Source organism: Labrus mixtus, chromosome 21 (assembly GCF_963584025.1).
Source record: "Labrus mixtus chromosome 21, fLabMix1.1, whole genome shotgun sequence".
NCBI classification, from domain to species: domain Eukaryota; kingdom Metazoa; phylum Chordata; class Actinopteri; order Labriformes; family Labridae; genus Labrus; species Labrus mixtus.
The window spans coordinates 9547508-9572069 of NC_083632.1; the positions used below are offsets into that span (position 1 = coordinate 9547508).

The 24562-nt window shown below is 39.0% G+C and overlaps 3 protein-coding genes across 7 annotated transcripts in view; 1 reads left to right on the forward strand and 2 right to left on the reverse strand.

The window, feature by feature from the left end:
• Positions 1–513: 513 nt before the first annotated feature.
• Positions 514–9414, reverse strand: coasy (CoA synthase). The gene is made up of 10 exons (XM_061029169.1): positions 9254–9414; positions 5630–6348; positions 5308–5522; positions 4696–4827; positions 3348–3537; positions 2668–2732; positions 2473–2557; positions 2286–2383; positions 1176–1322; positions 514–1092 (listed from the first exon to the last, which is right to left on the reverse strand). Exons 2-10 carry the CDS (start codon positions 6303–6305, stop codon positions 1033–1035), a joined length of 1668 nt encoding a protein of 555 aa, XP_060885152.1. The 5' UTR covers positions 6306–6348; positions 9254–9414; the 3' UTR covers positions 514–1032.
• Positions 9415–10148: 734 nt separating this feature from the next.
• On the reverse strand, positions 10149–16473 carry zdhhc6 (zinc finger DHHC-type palmitoyltransferase 6). Of its 2 annotated transcripts, none has more exons than XM_061027528.1 (11): positions 16334–16473; positions 14546–15090; positions 14024–14115; positions 13470–13629; positions 13190–13348; positions 12150–12203; positions 11637–11804; positions 11402–11443; positions 11024–11169; positions 10881–10927; positions 10149–10782 (listed from the first exon to the last, which is right to left on the reverse strand). In XM_061027528.1, the coding sequence occupies exons 2-11, from the start codon at positions 14810–14812 to the stop codon at positions 10682–10684; spliced, it is 1236 nt and encodes a 411-aa protein (XP_060883511.1). In that variant the 5' UTR covers positions 14813–15090; positions 16334–16473; the 3' UTR covers positions 10149–10681. The 2 variants fall into 2 exon arrangements, with proteins under 2 accessions (XP_060883511.1, XP_060883510.1); XM_061027527.1 differs by having other exon boundaries at positions 11024–11172.
• A 161-nt stretch (positions 16474–16634) lies between these two features.
• vti1a (vesicle transport through interaction with t-SNAREs 1A) overlaps positions 16635–24562 on the forward strand; it is a 117993-nt gene continuing 110065 nt past the window's right edge. For all 4 annotated transcript variants that reach the window (XM_061028967.1, XM_061028965.1, XM_061028968.1 and 1 more), the window contains exons 1-3: positions 16635–16804; positions 22765–22823; positions 23809–23919. In XM_061028967.1, coding sequence (XP_060884950.1) covers positions 16711–16804; positions 22765–22823; positions 23809–23919 — 264 coding nt within the window. In that variant the 5' untranslated portion in view covers positions 16635–16710. The remainder of the gene's footprint in view (positions 16805–22764; positions 22824–23808; positions 23920–24562) is intronic.

Here is a 24562-nt window from a genome sequence, read left to right on the forward strand (position 1 = left end):
AGGTATATATCAAAACTAAGCATAAAGTTTTGTAGATTATCCATGAAAGAATTCAAAGGCTGTTTACACCTTAAAATTACAGCAAAAATAGATCACATACGGGTTAAAATGTCAATTTTTATTTAGTTAGTTTTTTTAGTTTCCAGATGATATTCAAAATAATTCATAATTCTCACCAACTGTACGACCACATTATGCTTCAGTGACTTTATTGAACAATAATTTAAGGTATAGCTAAGCAATAAAGCAGCAATTGTAATGTGAACATGGTTAGTGGAGACAAAGTTAAGCCTGTCAGAAACTAAATAAATCACCATAAATATATTTTTGTAGTTTAGTTTTCAGAGGCATGCATTTTTTAATTGTTCAGCTGAGCTCATTCAGAAATTATTTTAAAAAATTGACAACTAGTTCTGGGAAAACCATTGAAATAAACAGAACTTTCTGTTAAATTTCAATTGTAGAAAGGTAAGCATTTTTATATTTTCAGATAAACAAGTCCAAGACATGAAATCGTATGTGTCCATTCTTTTCTTTATTAGTCAGTTTACTTATTCAAATTGTAAGAGATCGCTGATATTTCTACAAATACCAAACCTTGTTTGGTAAATTATAATTCACAACAGTATCTATTTAGATGCATGCTAATAAAAAAGCAATCTTGATCTTCAATTCTCGGTACAATATGACACTTTATGATCCCAAACATGAATTTCAGCTTGTAAATGCCCAAATTATTTTGTTAGGGATAGTTCACCTTTTTCTCATCCACACATCTTTCAATACATCATCTTTAAATAAAGCTAGAGTTTAAAAACTTGATGAAAGTCAATCAGGCACTGAGTCACGGGCAAAGAAGTGAGAGAGCTTGTTGAGCGTGCTGCTGAAACCAATCCCACTTCTTTACAAGGCGGCATTTTTCTCCTCGTGTGTATCGCTGTTATGTGCGTCCCTGGACCTGACACATGTTTTACTCTGTATGCCTCAGTTACAGCTGACATGATGTGTTTACACACACACACACACACGTTCCTACTGTCCCTCCTGTCTCTGTTGGATTCTCTTCTGAAGAAGATTCCAAGCTTTCAGTACCTTTGACACAAAAGACAATGTCAGAGTGGACACAAAAAGTACAATCTGTAAACTAAATACAGATGACATGATGGGTGTCTGACCTGTTTCTGAGTGACCTCTGGCTCCCACAGAGTGCTGAGCACAACATTGGCGTGCTCTACTTGCTTAGCATTGGACCACTGACTCTGGAGCCGGCGCAGGGCGTCGTCTGTGTTAACACCATCTCGCTCGGTTATCCTCGACACAGCCTGAGAGGGGAGGGGAACAACGTAAGTGTTTATTTATTCAAGCCAAAGATCACATAAAGGAAGTGGACATAACCATTGTCACCAACTGAGATGTGAACTCACTCACTTCTTAAAGTGTTGAGGCCGTTATTTTAGCTATAGACATCTTGTTTTCTTTCAAACCAGAAGTGACCATATTTGGAAAAGAGGGTGGATACCCAATGCTACATCTCTATTGTGGCTGACAGTGCTATTGACAAGTCAAACATAGGTAGCCATACCCTAAAGCAGTGGTTCTCAACCCCCTTTATTTGAACCTTAAAAAGCTGAGCCGACCCCTCCTACGCCAGGACCCACATGAATTCCAAGTAACCTTTTATTTTTGAGTAAAGCGTAATGTATTTTTAACAAAGGGCATTGTACCCAAACTGGGGTCCAGGGTGGACGTGAGCCTAGGTTGGGAACCAATGCTCTCAAGCAGTCTCTGATTTATGGACAATTTTACTCTTCATGAAAACACAATCAACAAAACTAAGATGATGTTGTGTCTAAAAAGATTTAAAAATGTAAAGTCAAAAAATGTTTCCTGAGCTGATAAGTCCAAGAAACTTTGCAACCACTGAGATTACCCCCTGCTGGCCAATGGAAAGAATGCAGGGTGAAGTAACTTCTGCATTTGCTTATGTACAGTCAATTGTAATAACCACTTGACTGTCCACCAATCCTTTCCATCATTTACTTCTAAAGGGACTCTATATAATTTGGTGCTATATCCTTTAACTACATTTTTTCAAGAATTAACACTGATACTGCCATCTCCCTTTTGCCACTTACAAAGCCTGATAATGTACCTGGTGTACAGTAAAACCTCTTGACACTCTTTAAAGGATATGTGAGGACATGACACTGCTTCACTATTATTATAACAGTCACTCAAGCTTGCGTGACTCCCTGTTTGTCAAATTAAGGACTGCAGGTACAGACCTCCTCCTCGGGGATGACTGTGACCCAGATCTCGTGGACCATGTCTGTCCAACCGGCTTCCAGTAAAACTGCTGCGTCCACCACACAAACCTGCTTACCTGAAAAGAACACAGAATTGTATTACATACAATCAAAGTGTTTCTTTATCGTGTGTGTATTTGGAGATGAACAAATGCCCGTACGATACCTTCCTCTCTTGCGTTTCTGATTCTCTCTTTCACCAGGAGTGCGATCTCAGGCCATACAATGTTTGTTAGGGCTTTTAACCGCTCCTGAATGAAAAACAGCGTCTTTGGTGTATTGTCAACGCACAGAGGGGTGTGATCTGTCACATGTCACGAACAACCATAAAGTGCTGAAAGATTTGAACTTGTCACATTACCTGGTTTCCAAAAACCTTTCTTCCTAATGCACGTCTGTTGATGGTTTTATCGTCATTCAGTAGATCTAAAAGTGACAAAAACAACATGGAAATCATGCAAGTGGGCACCATATGCTTTAATGGTAAAATGTTAAACTCCGGATTAAGATATAGCAGGGTTATGTGTTACTCTTAAAATGTGTCTTCAAGGAAAAGTCAGTGGAGCTCAACTTTAAATGTCTAAAAAAATAGTGTGCAAGTTTTTCTAACATTTGTTGCCACTGGTTTAAACGCACATTTCAATAAAGTTAAAGGGTAGAAAATGGACAAATCCTGTACAGGAAAATAAATAACCACAAAAGTGGTAAGATGGATTGGTTTTAAGAGGAATGGGTAACACTCATGGCCTTTTAAATGTGTTATTTTGACCTCTCACTCGCTCCATTAGTCTGTCACTGCGCCAAAAGCCAGCAGACATCCCGTCAACTATCATCAAATCAAATTAGAGACCTCATGCTCCTGACCTTTAAATCTCTTAAATGTTTAAATACTTCAAGATGAAAGGTCATTATCCTCCATCTTATCTAAGAAGCGCATTTTTTATTTTCCAAAAAAACTAGGCTACGTATGGATGACCCCTCTCTACCCCCATCCTACCATTTCCAATCACAACGTGACTTCAATGCAAAGTGTTTCCTCACCTGACCCAAATTCTTCGAGCACTCTGTGATAAGCTGCAGTGCCAGGCTGGTACACCTCATGGCCCAGCTTGTCGCAGTCTATCCGGACGGCACCCAGTGTTTCCAGCCGCTTGGCAATGGAGCTCTTCCCACTGCCGCTGCCCCCGGTCAGGCCGATCACATATGGAAGGGGAGGGAGATGGGATGTGTCCTAGTGCAGAAATGCAGGAGATACAAATGCGTGAAATAACAAGCCAAACGTCACAGCCTCATCATGGGTTAAGGCCGTGTGTGATAAAATGTGCTTTAATTTGCAGTTTCAGGTGACACAAACAGCTTCATAAACCAGTCAGACTTGCTTGAATATTATCCGCACCCCTTGCTGCAGGAGCGCTCTCTGATAGTAAAATGGTTCATATCTGCAGGAACATGCAAAGTGCGAACTTAGTGTTCTCAAGTCAGGTCCATTTTCCAGCCACACTCCCATCAAACCGAATTCCCCCCTGGGATTAATAAAAGTATTTCTGAGTCTGATTCTGAAACACATTCATACACCTATTTTCACACAGAAGGTGGTGTGTAGCTGTAACAGAGGAACTGTACTTTGACACTTGCTGGAAGGACAAGCTGTTTTTCTGAATAAGACGGCTTCTACTAGAACAGTTAGACATTAAAGTCTGACCTTTGTTAGCTAATGCTCAGCTGCCATTTGTTCTTTGAAACACTCTTTCTCCTTTATTCAAATGGTGCTGCAGAAATTAAATGTTTTGCTTCAGTGAATGAATTCCAATGGAATGCACTTTAGAGCAAATTTGACAATAACTTTTTGTGACTTGAGGCTGTGCGGAACCTTGTCAACATTAGACAAAGAATTCCATTTAACAGGAATTAAGATTAACATTAAGAGCAAATACAAGTGTAGTGTGTGTGTAGGGACTTGGGTTGGGAACCGGAGAGTCGCCGGTTCAAGTCCCGGTGCGGACCAAATATGGAAGTTTGTTCTGGTAGCTGGAGAGGTGCCAGATCACTTGACTCTCCATTAGAGCATGTCCATAGGATCTTGTTTGTGCATGTGTATATATTTCAGCCTGTGTGTGTTGCATGATAAACAGAGTGTAAAAACCGAATTTCCCCTTGTGGGGATCAATAAAGTTAATCTTAACCTGATCTTTCTTTTTAGGATTACACCTTATTCAAGCAGTGTGATTATAATATTCTCTGTGCGCCTTAAGATCATCAATGATAACCCCCCCTTAAAAGGCATCAGACCCTTTTTTAATAAGCCCCCGATAGAAAAAGAAAGACACATGATAACAGCTGCATTGGAATCCCTTATCAAAATGTTCAATCAGTTCAAACTAGGCCTTACTTGAGGCGGTGCGAGAAGGGTTCCCAGAAGACGAGAGCGTAGACTAGAGGAGCTGATCTTCTCCTCCTCTGTCTCAGTGTGGTGGGCATCTTTAAGCAGCTGGATCTCATGGAGTACGAGAGCTGGAAGGCCCTGGTTTAGGAGGCAGACAAAACACACAAATAAAAGAAAAAAATCCAAAGTCAGGCCAGGCTAAGGTTCCCAATTGCTAGAAAAGATTATAGATTAAAATGGGCAACAGAAATCAGTTTCCTCTCATTTAGTAAGCAAGTAATGGAAAAACTGTAATCCTTCAGAATAAAACGTGGTTTCAGTATTAGCTATTAAAGCGCATTAGAGATTGAGATCGTAATCAAATAGGATTATCCTCTATTGACATAGGTGCCGAAAACTTACAATAAGACGACATGTATTCAAACTGAACCAGGGCTATAAATAATAATAATTCCTCAAAAAAAAAAAAAAAAAAAAATGGCTGCAATGGAACTAGCTTAAGAAAACACCATAAACTGATATACAGGAGTGCACTTAACTTTGTCCCCTGTCCTGTGTTTAATGTGTTTAATGAATTAGGAAGAGGAAAAAGTAATACAGATTGTTATCCAGATTTACATTTTCTATGCGTTTCTTGTTGACAGCCTCGCCTCCCTTTCTGGTCTCCTCGCTAACCACAATGCACTGCAGCAACGGGTCGACCACGGAGACTCCATAGGGGTCGTCAAGGGGCACAATCTCCACCTCCAGAGAGGGTCTGATGTCCTGCAGGAACTCCCGCAGTTTCTCTACCCGCAGAGCGTAGGGCTGGACCAGCTCTTTTAGAACTTTTCCTAAAGCCAGAGGGAAAGGTCGTCAGAGAGATCGAAATGGAAATGTGAGACGATTGACCTCAGAGAAGTGACGTGCTAAACACCGCTAAATGCAAATACAAACATACTTTTCAGCATAGCTTGGTCACACACACCGATAAGGAACCGTTTGTCGGCTAGCAGGCATGAGATGTTAAGTAGTGTCTTGTGGGCCCCATGGAGCCGGTCAAATGTCCCCCCTACCACCACGTCGCTGTAGGTCTCCATGGGTTCTGCCTTCTCCTTCACGCCTTCCTCTTCATCCTGCAGACTCACTGGCTGTTGGTGAAGCAGCACTGAGCGCAGGCTGGGGCTGCAGACGTAGCATCGGCCTGTATACCTCTGCAGACACTGCGTAACCTGATGTGACTGACCCGGATCCTGCAGCGCAAAGTCCGTTAGCACCACCTCTGGCGAGTGCGACAGAGACTGTGGCGTGGGGAACGGGGAGGTCTGTATCGTGGTCCCACCGCTGGCAGTCGACTGGCTGCGGACATTGGTCAGCAAAACACGGACATCCAGGTGGCCGCAAACATCAGCTGCATTGCTGTAAAGGCGCGAGATAAGCGTAGACAGATCCACTACCGGTGGAATGAAAACTGGACGGGGCTGGCTCCCACTTCCCAGGTTCAGCCCGGGTTGGAGGTGGACATATAGCGTGCGCTCCACGCGCTCGGCAGCTGAGCTGAGGACTGGCGCGATGCGTAAGGGGAGGATGTGAAGAGGAGATGTCAGCACCAGGATGCCCGTGCTGAACATGGACATGTTACTGGCAGATATCACAGGGAATCACAGTCGTCACAGGAATCTGTGGGGTTTGTGTTTGGGGATGGGGATGGGTAAACAGGGGAAGGGAAAAACACATGAAGTCAAAAATTGCAGCAGAAATGTGATGTTAAAATATTTAGCTCGCAATTATATTTCGGCCAAATTACAATGCTGACCACACACAAGCCGTTGTGGGAATGTCTGTTTTGCAACACTTCTAGATTCTTAATGCATAACATCCAACAATCAGAAAACTATATCAGCTCAAAGAATAGAATAGAATTACTTTATTGATCCCAAACTGGGAAATTGTGGCGTTACAGCAGCAGGTTATCCAAACACACAATATGAGCAAAAAAGACTGGGAGGCTATTAAATTGATTAACATATAAGGTCTCAACAGTTACAAACTAGAAATGAGTAATATTAGGAAATTAGTTGTATTGATGGTAAGTCTTTTGCAAACTGTTAAAATTTAATTTGTGGTATTTGACAGAGAGATTTGCAATCTACAGGGAAAGAATGAAAACAAATACCCATACAAGTATCATAGGTTTTAAAAAGTAAACGTGTCTGCAGATCAATCCAAAGAAAGGCCTTTTATGTGAACAGGAGGATACTTTAAAAATATATACATATAATAATAATACTAATAATAATGTTAACTAGTCTGGATATATTAAATACTTGCTTACCAGTGAATTAGGTTTGTGGTTTGAGGAGCTTGGCTTTATGGATATTTGGAGAACTCTACATCCAAGGAATAGGGATTATACATTTTATTCTCACCCTCACTCCACATACTCTAGGATTGAATATTTCTTTATTGCCGGGAGTGAATTTTATAGAGCATTAGAATGCAAAATCCATAATATAACCCTGTCGGACCATGCACCAGTGTCTATGGTTTGGGAAGGCGCCCACGCGTCCGATATAAAGTTTTACAGCTGACCAAACTACAAGGAGGGTGGGAACTTCCTCATCTCAGGCACTATTGGTTGGTCTGCCAAATAAGAGCTCTGACCGTCTGGATTTCAGACAGTGTGGATACAAGGTGGCTTAATATTGAGAAGTTCACATGTATTCAAATACCATTGGCAAACATTCCATTCTCTGAAAGTAAAACGATGGAAGAATTTCTGGGGAGATGGTCAAAAACAACTCTTTTTGCATGGAGGGAGGTCCAACGAACTTTCAGTCTTCCTAGGGAGATATCAACATTATCAAGTATTGCTTATCTAAAAGATGTTGTTCCCTTAAAACTGGATGTTGGATATAAGACATGGAGGAACCTTAACCTCTGCTTTGTTCATCAGCTTATGGGAGGCCCCGAAGTCAAAACATTTCAACATTATGTCACGATTTTAACCCACCAAGATCGGACTTCTTCAGATATCTACAGATAAGAAGTTTTCTGCTTACACAGGCTAACTGGACCAACCTGCAGAAAGGTGGCTCCCTAATTGAACAATACCTGATCAAAATTCAAGAAACAAAAGAGACCTGTTTCCAGGCTATATAAAGAATTATCAGGTATGAAACAGGAAAACAACTTTCACGTAAAAAATAAATGGGAGGGGGAGTTGAAATTAGAAATTAGTGGAGAGGCATGGGTCAGCATTTCCTCAGAAATTCATGAAGTCACTAATGCAAACATATGGAGAGAATTCCAGTGGAAAACAGTGAACAGATTTTTCAGAACACCCTACATCCTTTCAAAAATAGATCCCAGTCAATCAAGTTCATGTTGGAGGAATTGTGGAGAAGAATCTGCTAACTTTGCTCGTATATTTTGGGACTGTCCCCTCAACCCACGAGTCTTGGAAATTAGTTGTAAAAGGCATTTACATAATGGAAAAGATAACTTTCAAAATAAGACCGCAAAATGCAGAATTCCTTGACAGATGGTTTCCATGGCAACACGTGATGGAGGATGTTTAGATACAGGTTGGCAAGGGAAAATGTGGTGATATCTTAATTTAATAAAATATATAATGAATGGGGGGGGGGGGGGGATGTATGGAAACATTATTTTGGTTGCAAAAACTGAAAGTAAATCATGGTTATGTCATTGGTGATGTGTGTGTCACTTTTTTTGTTTTGGTCTGTGGGTTTTTTTTTTATGTGGGTTGCTTGTTTTTTGTTGTTATATCTTTCAAAAAAATCAAAATAAATGAATGCAAAATAAATCGAATAGAGAGTGTTTTAATCAAATGTAATACTACCAACATACCTGCAGTGTCTCTAGGTCCTCTGCTCTTGTTTACTTGGTATGTACGGTAGCCAGACTATGTTGAATTACAAGCTTTAACAATACCACTCCTGTTTAAAAATCCTTCCCATTGCTGAAGTTGTTACTCTCTGTTACATTTCACCAAGGCAACATTTTGACATTGTGACATTGGTGTTGGTTGCCCTACGAGGGAATGGCTCTTTTCTTGGATTAATTGAGCGATTACTTCAATTAATCCGAGAGATTCAATTATTAGTGGAACTTTCAGATATTAAGCAATGACAACAGGAAAGTGTTTGTTTTTTTTATATCTCGGATGTGTTAAGCCATCTAGCAAACAGGAGGAAGGAAACGACATCAGTAGGATACTTAGGTAGGATATGAAGCAATGTGACAGTTTTGCACTAGTTGACAGCTGGCTCTGTAAATAATTTGTCAACAGTCAAAGTCGTAGTTATCTAGATTTTTAGTACTACCATTACATTGCCTGTACAAAAATGAAATGTGAAAAAAAAAACCTTGCAAAGAGATTGTAACTAAACAAGATAATAATCCAGAAGAAACGTTGACTATTAGCATATATTTAAACCTAAAATAAAGGAATAGTCCGTATCTTGTTTTACACAACATTTGCTGCGCCCCATATAATTACAGAGCAAATGTTGACAAACAGGCAGAGGGGGAAACCTTCAATGTTTAAGCTTGAGTTTACCTGTGTTGAGCAAATCAAAGACGACGTAAAGAACGGATGAATCGTGACGGATGAAAGTAAACTGTCTACATATCACTCGAGAATATGGTTTCCCTAATAATCGTCAACGTTTGAGGCTCTTCTGCAGTTCAATCTGGTAAGCACCCACTGGTGGTGGTGGGAAGTCACATACACATGAAATGGGTTGGATAATGACGTCATATGACACACACGCTCCGATTGGTTGATAGAAAAACGTTGACGTCTGGGATACGTAGTCTTAAAAAGGGATAACGCATATATGAATAAATTGTGTAGTGCTCTGTTTCACAACAGTACTGGTGTTTGGAACAAGAGGAAAAAGGGAGATTGAACACAATTTTGGGCACAATAAAACGAATCAATTGGATTAATAAATAACTAAGAGCCTGGTCATATATGCATTTTTAAGGCTCCAAACTAAATTCCAAAGCCTCTTCCAAGATAGTGGAGCTGTGTAAAAAAAAAAAACTTTACAAAGAGACTGAAAGACCTAAATACGATGAAAAATCCCTTTTCAAAGCAAAGAAGTCTTAGGAAACCTCAAATTTGTCTTTTTGGATTCTGTCTGAGGTAACACGCAAAACAATTTTCATGTAACACAATGTCCTTTTGGAAATCTTTGTTGGACTTAGTTTTCATAGTATGTAGGAATTATTCAGGTATATTGAATAGAAATATATGAAATGATTTCATGTTTGCCCAAACTAAATAAACTCAATATGGTACAATGCAGAAGTAAGGCAAGTTTCCAGTCAGTAATAACCAGAACATGAATTAAATTTAAAAAAAGTTTTTTTCCCCCCCAAGTCTTAAGAGTTTTAATGAATACATTTATTGAAAATGGAGAAGTACAAAGTCAGACTCAAACAATCACTGTAGCAGAACATTTTTAATTTTCAATTTATATTTGAGGCCAACAACTTGTTTTTACAAAAATAAAAAATAAAAGAATTAAGAGTTATCCCAGAACTGTAGAAAGAATTGCATGACGAGGCCCTGGGGTAAGCTGGGCAGAGGCATTGCATAATTAGCCAAAAAACAGACATCAACACCAGTCAAAACAACAAATTCAAGTAAAAAGTAATAGAATCACAAAGAAGTCACATTAAAGCCTGGTGGCATTTCTTGGAAAGTAAGACTTTTGCTGGGTTTGACATTTTCTCAGAGGAGTCAAACTGAATCCCTCTCACAATTCTGCAGTCCTCGGTTAGACTTTGAGAACTATGTTAGCAGAAAAAAAAAAGGTTTATGTTGAAATGTGTAAATAATTTAATTATAACTGTGGAATTCTGGATGGGGAGCCTGAATCAGGCATGACATCTTCAGTGGATGTATGTTCATGAACACAGACAGACACATGTTGTTCAGTTTAACTCCCCTGCTCCACATAAAGCCTGTTCAAATAAATTAGTTGACTTTCTTCTCGCTGGTGCTATCGCTGGCAGCTGTGTCATAATGGCACTTCTCCACACATCGCCTGGGAAACCATCCTCTTATACGCTCACCCCCTGAAAAGCAAAACAGAAAGAAAGAATGCTATTACACTTTTTTTTTTTTAAAGTGAATTCAAATAATTTCAAAGAAAAGCAAAAACCTGTTATTTCACCTATTATCTGCTCCTCGCTTAAAGCTTTGTCTCCATACATCCACCATCTAAAGAGGGGGAGAGAGAGAAGAAAAAAGTATATTAGACAAATTTCCAGAAGAACATATATGATTGTTGTTTCTGTGCAGCCTTAATTCACTCACTTTGTTCCCCGGGTGGCTAGGATGGTGTCCCCCTTTTTCAGGGGGATCCTTGGCTCCTCGGTGCATGGGGTTCTGAAAAAGGTTTGGAGACCTTTGCTCAGAGGGCAGCAGGCTCCATTATAATCCTCCACCGCCCGGTACTGGACCTGCTGGCCGAGGCAATCAAAAGTATCTGATTATTCTAGTGATCTGACGATGGCTTAAACTCAGACAAGACACACGTGTGCATTAATGGTAGTCTTCATCCTTAATCTGAACCCATTTAAAGTTCTGACTTTTCAGACAGTCTGCATCAAGTGACATTGATTTAATATGAACCTTCTTTCCTTCCACAAAATGGCACAACTGATGATTGGATGTCACAATAGAAATACTTACACTTCTTACTCTTTTATCAGCTTTCTGCTTCAGTTGCTCAATCTGTTTAAAGAGGAACAAGACAATTAAAGTCATTATTCAAAGAAGATTTCCAAAAGCATACACTGCTGTTTTATTAACTCTACAAAGTCATCATATGAAATGTAAAGACATTTCACAGTTGCCAAGTATGAAGTGTTGATCTAAAATAGCACTAAGTGCACATTACCCAACTCAACAAACAAACTCAACCTACAGTTAAGGTGTGTTGGTGACACTTGGGATGGACTGGCCATTCAATGCCATCACCCTTGGGCGCCCCTGACCACGTGAAAACTTGCTTGAAGTTCTGCCAGCGGCTGGCGAGGTCGTACGGGAAGATGAACGCCTCCCCTGTTTGGTAGTGCTGTATTCTGTCTTTGGCCTAGGGGAACAGACATGGAGAAGTGTGTGTATGTGTGTCAATGGGATCAGGTGGGTGTGGTGGTGGTGTCAAGTTTCTGTAATCATCAAGCTCTATTGTCCTGGCAGGTGCTCTAAAAGTGATATTAACAAAAAAAACAAAAAAACTTTGATAATGCAGTGATAAAATATGTTGTTTAATATATTTCCTGCAATACCACCCAGAAAGAAAAACCTGTTATCATTGTCTGTCATTTGTAGATAAAAAAAATATATATACAGTATGTATATATATATATATATATATATATATATATATATTGTCGACAAAAAAACAATTGACTCTGAAACAAAGAGACATCCTGACCTTTTCCTCAATCCAGGACTCGATCGAGGTCTTATTTCGAAGGATGACTTTCATCTAGAAAGGACAAATTATTCAATTATTAGTCAACTTACATTTTCCTTTATAAGGGGCAATATTAGAGCATCAGAGACCACATGAATGTGTAATAAGCACTTTGTTATGAAAGCTGATATTTCTTACTTCATGTGAAATTCTTCCTTGTATTACAGTCATTATTTAGTTTTTATTTTGCTTGGGTTCCTGTTTCACTTTGAGTCTTTACACAATTTCTGTCTGATTTTTGCACGATGATCAGGATGAAAATGGTGAAGCTTGCATGTTTAGAACCATCTGATACACCTGAGGTAAATATTTTTTACCTCAGTTCAATTTTCCAGGGTGAAGATTTTTAGAAACTCTGTTTAAGATGTTTATGAGTAGACGGGGAAAACAGAATTTTGGGCTCGGAATGTAATGCTGTGCGCAGGTTTCTCCTTTATTTGGTGTCATTTTGCAACGCTGTCACTTTAGGTCACATGAAATTAGTGCACTGGCAGACATAAACAAGCCAGTGCTGGTGTTAACGTTGCTAACTGGACTTTTTACATGCTTACACAAATATACCGGTACACAGTTACTCTTCCACTGTGTTGACGAGCAGAGGCGACTGAATGGACAACTTTGTAAATGAAATGGTCATTGCAGAGGAATGGCGAGAACATTTTGGCATTTCAAGAACATCGTTTTTTGACTTGACATGCTCATGGCAGCTGTAACAGTGCGTTCTGTATTTTCATGTGTACTAAGATGTTTTTGAGAATTTAGTGTGGACGGGATTCTTTTTTTAAACGGAGGAGCAAAGCCTCTGTTTAAAAGAAAATACCCACCTAAGTTTGAACTAGGCTTCAATCACAACATTAAGTACTATCACTATTTGCTGACTGGACAGGTTTTCACATGATATTCAGCAGCTAACAGTCGGTCAGAAATTGGAGCTTTAACTCCAACTTTTCATTGAAAACAGCTTGTGTAAATTCCGAAAACACCCTTTAAAAATGTACCTGTATGACGAAAAGCATGCCAACAGCAATAGTGGTGCCCAGTGCCAGGCCTAAGGCAAAGAGTGTGGCAGCGAAGGCGGGCATACTAAAGGGCATGAGGGGCTGGAATTGGCGTACGGCACTCATGTCAATCTTCACAGTGCTCCAGCCAAATGATATCTGTATTGAAAGGGAAAGAAAAAACATTGACATGTATTACACCGTCTGTATGAGGTTAACTTTCTGGAGAAAAGCTGCAGCTGTAACAGGCGTGATGCAATAGGTCAAAAAGACTACTGACCCTCTCATACAGCTGTGTGTACATGGTCATAATGAAGATGAAAGCAGCATGCGAGCAGCCCAGTGGAGCCAGCAGCAGGAAGCTGGTGAAGTAGGCGTGGTTGAGATGGCCGCAGCAGTTGTTTATCCAAGGGCAGTGGTGGTCCATCTTCATCACACACCTGGAGGGAGGGGAGGCAGAGGAGGAGAGGAGTGCTGGGGGAACTGATTGGTCGTTAGGGAGGACATAGTGTGACATGTTCATCAGCAAGTCACACTGGCTCTTTTTGTTTAGGAAAAAAAGATGAACGCCACAGGGATATGACGTTAATCTATTTAACATCACATAATTAGATTGTGTGATGTATGTAATGTCTCTGTGCAACACGTTGTATGCTGTCCAGGTACTCTACAGATGAGGGCCAAAATGACACGGATAAGTCAAATACAAGCACAAGCCAGTTTAAGTTTGATGTGCTGGAAGAAGACTGATGATTGTCTATAGTAGTTCTATCACAGTGCGCTTTTGTTTTCTCCAGGTCATAATTTGATTAATTCAGAATTCGGGGTAGTTACCTGTTACACTTGCGGCAATGGTGGGATCTGGGGGACTTGTATCCTTGGCACACTCTGCAGTACTGCAGGTATTGGGTATCCAGCTGATTCCCCTGTTTAAGGACAGACAAATGAGTCAAAATGTCTAATGTAACGTCCTACGATAAATGATTTGCTAATAAAAGCAAGTCTTTTGGCTAATATTATCTGGCAGAAATGGGCGTATTACAGTATTGGTACATGTGGGGATAGGAGATTTTTTTCTTATTCTTCAAAACAAAGAATACAGATTTGGGGGCTTTGATGTTTCACATATTATGTCTGCCAAAGCCCACTACAATACTATCTAAGTTGTCTATTAATCAAAATACCTTTGCTTTGTCCAAAAGGTTTATTTTGATTCAAATTTCAAAATTCACTATATTGGCTGCTTCATTTGCAATATGTGCTTTTAAAAAGGAAATATCTGTGTTGTTAGTGATTTCAAAAACCCAATATCAGTTGTTGTCTAACTCTTATCTAATTTCAATTGAGGATTCTTACTGGTTTCCAGCCATGAGGAATGTATCCAGGTCCAACAAACATAGCGTTGAAGTAGTTGTAGAGGATGAGGACAGTCCAGTTAAGGAGCATGATGAAGTTAATGCTACCACCTGTAGTGTCTAGCGGCCAGTACCAGATGATGGAGTCCAGAATTGCCATGGTGGAACATATAGCTATGACAGACAGGGCTATGACTGGTCCCCAGTGGCACAATCTCCTAACCTCATGGAGGTTCTCAAACGTCACAAAGGTTGACAGAAAGTTCATCTTTTCGCAGCAAGGTTAGAAGAAGTATTTTGGCTGTTGAGTTCCTGAATTGTTTTGACGAACGTCAATATGTTACTTTCTTCCTCTGCTATCTTGCAAAATCAGCGGAGAAGACAATGCACATATTTTTCCTCTTTTTCTGAGAACCCAGCAACTGGCTTGGTCTTTGGTCACTGGGGCTGTCTGTATCCCATCGTTCCTTGAACTGGCAAACAGCAGCATCCTCTCCTACCAGTCTGCGGAGCACACTATCCTTGTGACAGACTCAACCTCCCCATCTAGGATACAGGAGAGGGGAGACATCAGAACAAAACATCAGACATCCTTCATTTCATAGCAAGTTTTTAACAATGAAATACTAACATTGCTATCAGTCGCTTGACGTACTGTGGTTAGTTTGTACACTATACAGACTAGCTACATTCTACAATTCACTTAGCAGACGCTTTTATCCAAAGCGACGTACATCAGAGAGTAAGTACAACACTAATCCATTCATACACCGCCACTGAAAGCAATGCGGGGTTAAGTGTCTTGCACAAGGACACATCAGACATGTTGCTCAGCTGGGGATTGAACCCTCGACCTTCCAGTTGGGAGGCGGCGTCTCTCCTTGTTTCATCCAGGACGTTTTATTTGTTTTACTGTTAACGTTAGCCAGTCTTTGTCTCGGTTGTTTCTCTTTTCTCTGTTAACTGGATGATTGCTGCACTTGTTGTTGTATTTTTCATGCTTTTAATAGGATTTTATTGTTGTGTATTTGTTGGGATTTTTTCTTTTTTTCTGTAAAGCACTTTGTAGCACATAAGTGCTCTAAAAAATAAACTTTATTATTATTATTATTATTATTATTATTATTATTATATTATTATATTATACAAACAATCAAATTAAGAAAAAAAAAACCTCAACACAGTTTATGGTGCTGTGATATTTCCAATATTTGGTCTGACGTCATTTACATCAATGAGGTGGAGTTAACATCAGAATTCATTCAATTTCTCCTACTATTTTCTTTCTAACTATTTTACATTTTTGTCACTCACATCTTAGTCATAACAGCCATACTACACTGTCAATCAGGAACTTTTTAGAAATTTCAACAAGTAGCTAAATAGCCTTTGGAGAGGAATCTTACTGGATGCAAAGCTGCAGCATCTCTTCAACAGAGACCTGACTAATTAGCTGACAAGATAGCTAATTTTCGCTAAGAAGGAAAAGAAACAATCCAACTTTACTTTGACTACGCCTGCAAAAACATCAGCAAGACAAATTGTATTAAAAAAGAACCGTACATGAAGTACTTCGCGTTTTGCTTTGGTTGAGCACAAGAGCTGATGTTAACGTAGAAGCAAGTTAGCTCGTTTGCTAGCCTGTTAGCTGGCTTCACAAGACTCGGGCTGGATTAACCTTTTCAAGAGGATAACGCTGCATCTTAAAGACGTGACAAATCCTCTTCCTTACACGTACACTCGTAGTTTTTATGAATGGAGAATAAAGCTGTCACTTTAAATAACAAACCTGGCCACTTCCTTGGTTTTTTTCCTTGATTTTCTTCTGTGTGCAGACAGGAACCTTCCTCATGGTGTCTCAGGCTCTACAACACTTCAACCCCTTGTTGACACTTTTAATCGTACGCATTTTTTTAAATTAACTATCACAGAACTACAATTCTAATTAATGCTTTTTTTTAGTAACAAAAATGTAAGTTATATTTTCTACTGCCAATCTTAACCATTTTAAGTCACACCAAAAAAAAAAATAAATAAATAAAAAAGGTCTAGTTCCTTCCCGAACATATTAAACTGAAACTCCAGGAAGAGACTCCATTCAGTGTTATTATTATTCTCAGCTAACTGTCAAACACAGAGACACCTGTTTTAAACTCAAACGTCAAAATGTCCTCGGACTTTGAAGCATATGAACAGGACTTTTCAACATTAACAGCAGAAATTACGAACAAAGTTGGCAAAATCCCCAAACTAAGCGGAGGTAAGACTGTTTAATGTAGTTGTTGGAATCGTTTAGCCGGAGCTAGGTGTCAGCTAGCTGGCATTCCTCTGCTAAGAAGGCTAACCGCAGCCAGCAGCCCTTGTTGTGTTATTTATTTAATTTGCTATATTTCTCCTGGTAATTTAACGTACAAAATGTTACGAAAGCTCTTTAGTGCACTCTGGGTTCTCATGTAAAAGGACACATCATGTATTGTTGGCTGGTCTAGTTACTTGGTTATAATTAACAATGTTTTACTAGTTTTAAAAGTGTAATACTGAACTTAAAGCCAAATAACATCTATTTCCAGTATATATATATATAAGACGATTTGTTTGTGGCGTGAGAGACAAAACACAAGCCTTAAGCAGCACTTCTTCTAGTTACTATAATAACACTTTAAAATATAAAAAAGAATGATCATGATCACAGTGATTATTCAGTTGTTTACTGAACGCATATTCTTATTTTGATTAATAAAATAAATATTTTTTTTTAGCTTTTTGTATTTTGAGCAACTACAAAAAAATCCATTACCTTCCTATTAAAATATATTTATAAACACGTACATCAAACAAAGGGTAGTAATAACAACAGATCAGACATTTGGATGTCAGCCTTGTGTTGTGTCTTTCAGCACTGTAGCTCATCAGGTCTACTGGTCCCACTGAGTTTTTTTCCATTTGCGTGAATCTGTCTGTGTGTTTTTTTTTCTGAAGTCGACATAATGTGCTTAAGTGAAGCTAGAAAAAAGATCAAAGATTTAAAGTAAATAAATGCTGATAGAAAATAGTTGAAGGGATGGGTGATTCATTTTCTCTGAATTTTAGCCGTTGTTTTCAGAAATACTGTTCAAAAGAAAGAACCCATGTAGTCAAGTCAGGTTTTTTTGATGAACACTAATACATCGATCTGTTTGATTGGCTTGAATAGAATACTTTTTCTTTTATTCTTCTGCATGCCTCCATTGTCCCTTTAGGTTATGTAGTCAAATGACTGGTGTCAGGTTGCTTAGCATTTGCTTGATTGGGTGGATACTCGTTGTTTATTTAAGTGCTTAGCAACCTTAAATTAGGTGAAAGGAGTGTGCATTATCCATAACTCACACTTTCTATGACTACCTGACTGTTCTTCACGTTTACACAGGTCTGTGTTTGCGAGACGTTCATCCCAACTCCAAAATAATTCCAAAAAGCAATTAAATGTCACAACTTCATGGCACCATTTGATCTGGAATTTATCTGACTGCTTCAGAATGGTGTAAAATAATGACTCTTATACCCAGGCCTCCATCCAATGGGTAAATTGTACACAGGCTGAATGAGAAAGCGTTGCTTCTTTACATAAAATTACTTTTTTTACCAATTAAAATATTTTTTTTTTTTGACTTTTGCAACGTGTTTACTGCAAATGCTCATATTGCAATAATTATGACAATGGATTAATATTGTATATTGACTTTTATTGACTTATTCTTTACTCAATACACTGTAGATCAAAATATTAAAACGGGGAGAGAGAAGTGTTGATGACATGCTCTAGGCAGATGATTGTAATATCATAATAACAAAATACAAACTGTGCATTTTAACTCTGCCATATCAAGCATTGTCTTTCCATGTGGAGCTGATGCATTGGTCTTTAACCAATTTGTTTCCTTTACTAAATTCTGCACTGTGTTTTTTTTACGTTGATGACTTGGACACTACAATTTTATTCTCAAACAAAAGAGTCATTGACCCTTCTACAACCATACAGCTGTTTTAGGAAGACATACAGTAAATCTTTTCAGGTTTGGCAGTTGTGCATACCAGCCTATTTGTTCTCATGAAGGTGAGGACCAGCCCATATTTACCCAATGCAAAACACTGTTTTTTGCTTTGGTCATACTACTATTTTTTGGGCCTTTTTGCCTTCATTGGATAGGACATCTTAAGAGAGACAGAAAAGGTTTGGAGAAGAGAGTGGGGGAAGACATGCAGAAAAGGGCTGAGATCTGATTCAAACCGAGCTGCTGTGAGGATGACTGTAGCCTCTGTACATCAGGCATGTGACATAACCACGAGGCCATCCAGTGCCCCATGGTCATACTGCCTAAACAGATTTGAGTTGCATTGTGTTAGTTCATACATATCACACTTTGAAGTGGATTTGAAATAGTTGTCAGATTGTTATTCAAAAAAACAAACAGACTTACATCATACTTCAAGTTTGGCGCCGTTTTTAAAATGATTGGTTTATTGGATTATTCATTCTTGGAGTTTAGATTGACAGATGAAATCAACGTATGTATTTTCAAACGAGCAAACAAGCTAAACAATGTCATATACAGAAAGTAAAGTGGGGACTTATGAAACCATACAATAACAAAGGCTGTTAGCCTTTAAGCTGCAATAAAGATGATTTAAAGCATTCAGTGTAGTCCAAGAAGGGACACACATTTTGTTAAATTTGTTGGCACTTCTGTGTCTATTCTCTTAACGGTAAAATATGAAGAGCAGTCTTTGTTTTCTTCCAGCATCACGAGACTGCTTACTTATAACGCCATAAAGGTTGCCATGTGTAATTAGCCTCTCTCGGGTGACTCTCTTGTCCCGGGGAACCATATATGGCAATCAAATGTTCTGGTTTTATCATCACCACAACATTTACAGCCAGTTTTTAATTCTGACTGGTATTGTGAAATAAACTTAAGTAAATTCTGCTGAGTTTTTTCCATAACTAGTTGACTACTGCTTGTAGTTGGTTATCAGTTTGGACTGCTAAAAACTGAATCCAACCCCGTGCTTGGAACATTTATCTCGTCCTCTGGACTCAGACCCGCTCATTGGTTTTTCAAAGGGCACAAAACCTCGCTTGACTGAATTTTTTTTCCTGGTTTGGAATTGGCATCTTTGAAGCTTCATGGCAGCCCATTCCACGGCGTAATTCCACATTGCTGCCTCTCGCCATCTGTTGACTGTGTCACAGTAAGCCCATATGAATATGTACAAAGCCAGGAAACACATTACAACCATAAGTAGCTGTTCATTGTCGTCTGCCACCAACAGAATAGTTTACAGTTGAATTTCAATTCCCTTCCTTCTCATTAAGGGGTTTTCTTCTCTTTTTTCTTAAGTCCCTCTGGCTCTTCTTCCTGAAGTGGCTGGATTCTGCCCTCTATTTAACACATTAATATAACTCCAGACAAAGAGCCATTGTCATAGCTGTTGTTGAATCTCTCTATTTTACATGTGCACAATTCCTGATAATGACCAGGGCCTGTGGAAAAGCTGTCCTTTACTACCTTAATTCATGGAACAATCAAGTGAATGGAAGGTTCAGGAAATATTTGAACAAGAATATGATGAAATGTTAGGCTTTTCCCCATGAAACATGAATGTCATTTCCCTCCACCTTAGAGTTGTTAGCGAAAGAGCTCGCCTGTCAATCATTTTCAACTCCAATATGGAGAAAATATTTGCCAAGCTTCTTCTTCTTCTTCTGTATTTTGCTCTCTATTGTGTTCAGAACTCCTCATCCGTCTGTCAGCCAGTTGTAGTCTTGGTAAATATCCATACATATTTCACAGCCCCCCAGCTCCAACCTGAGTATGAGCAAGAAAGCACCATCGCACCTTTCAGTGAATCGCCTCTGGCTGTTGACTGTGTAGGTAGGGTTGGACACAGGTTTTAAAAATGAATTTGAGGACTGGCAAAAGGTAATGTAGGCCCATGGTGCCTGAGAAATAAAGATCTCGGCTTAGCTTATTTATGTTGTACTGCAACCCCTCAACTAATAACCTTGTGATTTGCTTCAGAGCTTGAAGTTTTAGTAACGCCTCTTTGAAAATGTAAAGGTGGTCCTTGATTTTTATTGACTCAAAATTGACTCTTTAAATAATACTTCTTTTAGGATTTCTTTTGGGGCTTTTTAGAGTGGATAGAGAAGGAAATAGGGTTGAGAGAAAGTGGGGGATGACTTGCAGGAAAGGTGCCGCAGGCCGGACAGGCAGAAAGACAGATGTCAGAATTGATCACAAGTAAGAGTTTCTGACCATCTTTGTTTTTGAGAAAGATATTTGAGATTCATCTTGCTTCATCTGGGGTTGCTTCTTTCCTGTTCAAGAAGTGTAACACTCATGGGACGATATCCACTGATATCCACATAAACTGATTTACTGACACTTGCTGTCTATTTGAGGACATTAAGTGCTTTTTATTTGGTTGTATCTTTTTCAGGATCATCTGATGTCTTTTTGTTTGAGCAGACAGTTGTCACATCCTGGTGTATATTATCCTCTGGTGTTGGCTTGACAGACTACAAAACTCTTGCAAAGAAGGACTTGAACAAGAACTGCATCTCTAATATTCCTACTCAAGGCCAATTTCTGTATTGCATTTAAATATCGGGTGTGATGTGAAGATCTGGGCTGAAAATAGCAAGTAAGCCTCACGTAGTGACTATTTTGACAATGTTAGGGGCCTTTGCAGAAGAAATGTAGACACTCACCGGTACATCATGTTTTACCAAAGATAATTTGACAAGTCAAAGAAGGTTGAGCAAACATGTAAATATTAAAATAAAATAATGGCTGAATAACACATTCTTACAACCTGTCACATTTTGACCAAAATCCTTACAGTTTTATTTTGTTTCTACTTACACACACACTACTTCAAATGTATTTGTGTGTATCTGCATGTGTGTGTGTGTGAAAAGGAGTAACTACTCATAAGCTGGAAGTAGTAAAAAGTATTATAAGGGATTCACTTTGCTCTTTTTTTTGTGAGGTTTGATTAGCAGTGACGTCCCAAAATTGCAGTTTGACATTTCTTCTAACACATATTGAATAATTTTCTAGGATAAGATAGTAAATGTTTCTTCTTCTTTTTGTTTTTCGAAACTTATTGCTTAATTAACGTACTAAGGTGTTGAGTGCACAGCACATACGCTATAGGCTTCTTTAAAACATGAATATGGACCATGGAGTCAGTCTATCATGGCATACTGTACTTGGACATTTGACGTGAACTTGACGCCTACAAATATTGCTTGACTGGTGTATTTTATATATTACCACCTAAACTAGTTTAACTCTTAAAATGCCAAGTATGCTGTTAATTGTATTCTAAAGTTTCAGATTTTTGTAAATTTTCAGAATTCTGTAGAATGAACGTCATCTGCCATGTGAGCTTTAACTGATTTCATAGACTCATTTTGTGTCTAGCGATTATTAAAAGCAATCCAACAATTTCAATTCACAAGAAAGTGATTCAGAAAAAAAAAAGTCCAAACCTTTTAGTTAAAAATTTGATTGATTTGCTAATGTAGGTTATTTAATGATGATTATGCTCCTGAAATTGTGGTGCTCAATTACATGTAATCATGTTTAAAATGACCTTTTTAAAAAACCATATATTAATTCTTAATCACCTCTACAGTCCATGTAGGTAACTTTTAATGCCAAAGAGCTGATTCCAGAACAAATACCAGCACTTACACGTAGATAAATTTAGCTGTTGCTGCCTTTAATACAAATGGATGTATTCTAGTTCACTCACCTCTCAGGAACTCTAGCAAGTCGTAATGAGTTTCAATGGGTAATGGGTTAGAGCAGCCATGGGGTGAGGTGCAGAACGGTGCGTAAGTTATTCTGAGCGGGACTCATACTTCTGGCAAGTGAGCAAAGCTGACACCTCCCTTCCCTTTGAGTTGGCACGAGGTGTCTCACTGCTCCTCAACGGAAACCTACAAAGGCCTCATAGACGCCAATAACTAAGAGACATCAAATGTTGGCTCATCGTGTAGAGAGAATGTGTAAATATATCTTCAAATGTGTCCTCGTGTGTTGTTTTCTCCCAGTCTCTTTCTTTCCTTCTCCCCCTCTCTTCCCCCGTTGCGGGGGAGTTAGGTTGTTGTCATGAAGCGCTGTTCCTCTGTCGGCTGATCAATATGTTGCTGTTTTTTTTCCCTTTCAGAGGAGAAGACACAGCTGGTTCTAAATGTCGACAAACAGCTTGAAGAAGTCAGAGAGTTGGTACGTCTTTGATCATTAATTTTCTCCTCTTCCCATTTCCTAAATAATGAATTTGTGGAAGAGGGAGGAAACAATTTTCCCTGGCACCAGACAACGGCACCTGTATTATCCTGGTGGTGACATGACATACAGACGCGCACACAAAACACACGCTTCACATGGCGGAAAGGCGGCTTCTCTCCTCGCATGATTACTTTCCAGTAATCTGCTTTTAAGTGACACCCCTATGACACATTTCAAGCCATTATCTGGAGGTGGGAGTCTTCATGTTGCTGTTTAAAAATGAGCAAAGTCACCTGACAGAGACAAATTGTTGTCGCAGTTGTCTTGTTATGTCACAGTGATTAGTTTCCACCAAATCCACCACACAGAGAGACCTGTCTAGCCATACATCAAATGTACTTTTACTTCATTCACTGCGACGTCGTTGGGCCTCTGCATGTCACCGCAATGAACGGGCCCTCATATTTGATTGCGTATTTATTTACAGAACAGCCATCCTATGTCGCAGCTTTTATCCCAGCTGAGTGACACGAGCGGGAGGCGTTCTCTTTTTTTATGATCAACTCTAGAAAGTATTCAAGTTAATGCTGCTGAAGTTCCTCATTTCAGCAAGTTTGAATATTTACAGAGTTGTCACAAATTCTATCTTGGGCAGGTTTTTTTTTGTCATAGACAATGACTTCTTTTGAAGACTAAGCAATGTAACAGTTACGGAATTGTGTAGATGGTGAGAGAAGTATGATCATTAGGAGAAAGGGAGAGCCAATAAATACAAGTGTTTATAATTAAAAGTACATATCTCACCAGGTTGGCAGTCGAACAGAAAGATTTAAAGAATGAACTCTAAACCTGTCAGCTATCCAATGTATCTTATTCCTATTTATTATCTAGATGTGATATTCTTTTTTTTTCTTAAATTTTCAGCAAGGACAAAAATATTCGGTAAGTTTGTTAAATTAACTGTATTTACTGTGTGCTTCAGCTGGAGCAGATGGACCTGGAGGTGCGGGAGATCCCCATCCAGAGCCGAGCCATGTACAACAGCAGGCTGAAGAGCTACAAGCAGGAGATGGAGAAGCTGGAGAAAGACTTTGTAAGTACAAAAAAAACCCTTCTTTAATTTCTTAGGAAGGATCGGCACATATTTACATTGAGGGGTGGGAATTGCAGAATGACTCAAGATTAGATACTGTAGTATACCATACACGATAAGATACACGATACACAGCCCATGTCACGATACAGAGATTATATGATAATTGATAGACAATTATAAAATGATAAATCACCATACTTGATTCGTTAAAGAATATAAAATGTGCCTAAAAAGGAAAAGTTTGGGATTCTTGTATTTTTTCACTGCTGTTTGGTATCACTTCCATAATTGTATCACACGAGTCAGGATAACGAAATATTGCCGTATCAATATTTTTGTCCCGCCCCTACTAAAGATGAATTTGTATTAATCCAACTTTTTAGCAAATCTTCTTTTTAAAGTTTTAATTTTAAAAATGTCCCTCTGTATAGCAAAAACCTGTCTATGCATATGACACACAGTAGCTATAAGTTGTCATGTGGTTCACATGCACATTCATTGTAAAAAAAAACTCCCTCTCTCTCTCTCTTACAAACACAGAATATCTCTCACCAACAGCATTACACTGAAGCACAGGGGTGCCTCCATCGGGGTTAATTCCGAGTTTGGATTTGAACTAGCTAGTGATGCCTATTGAGAA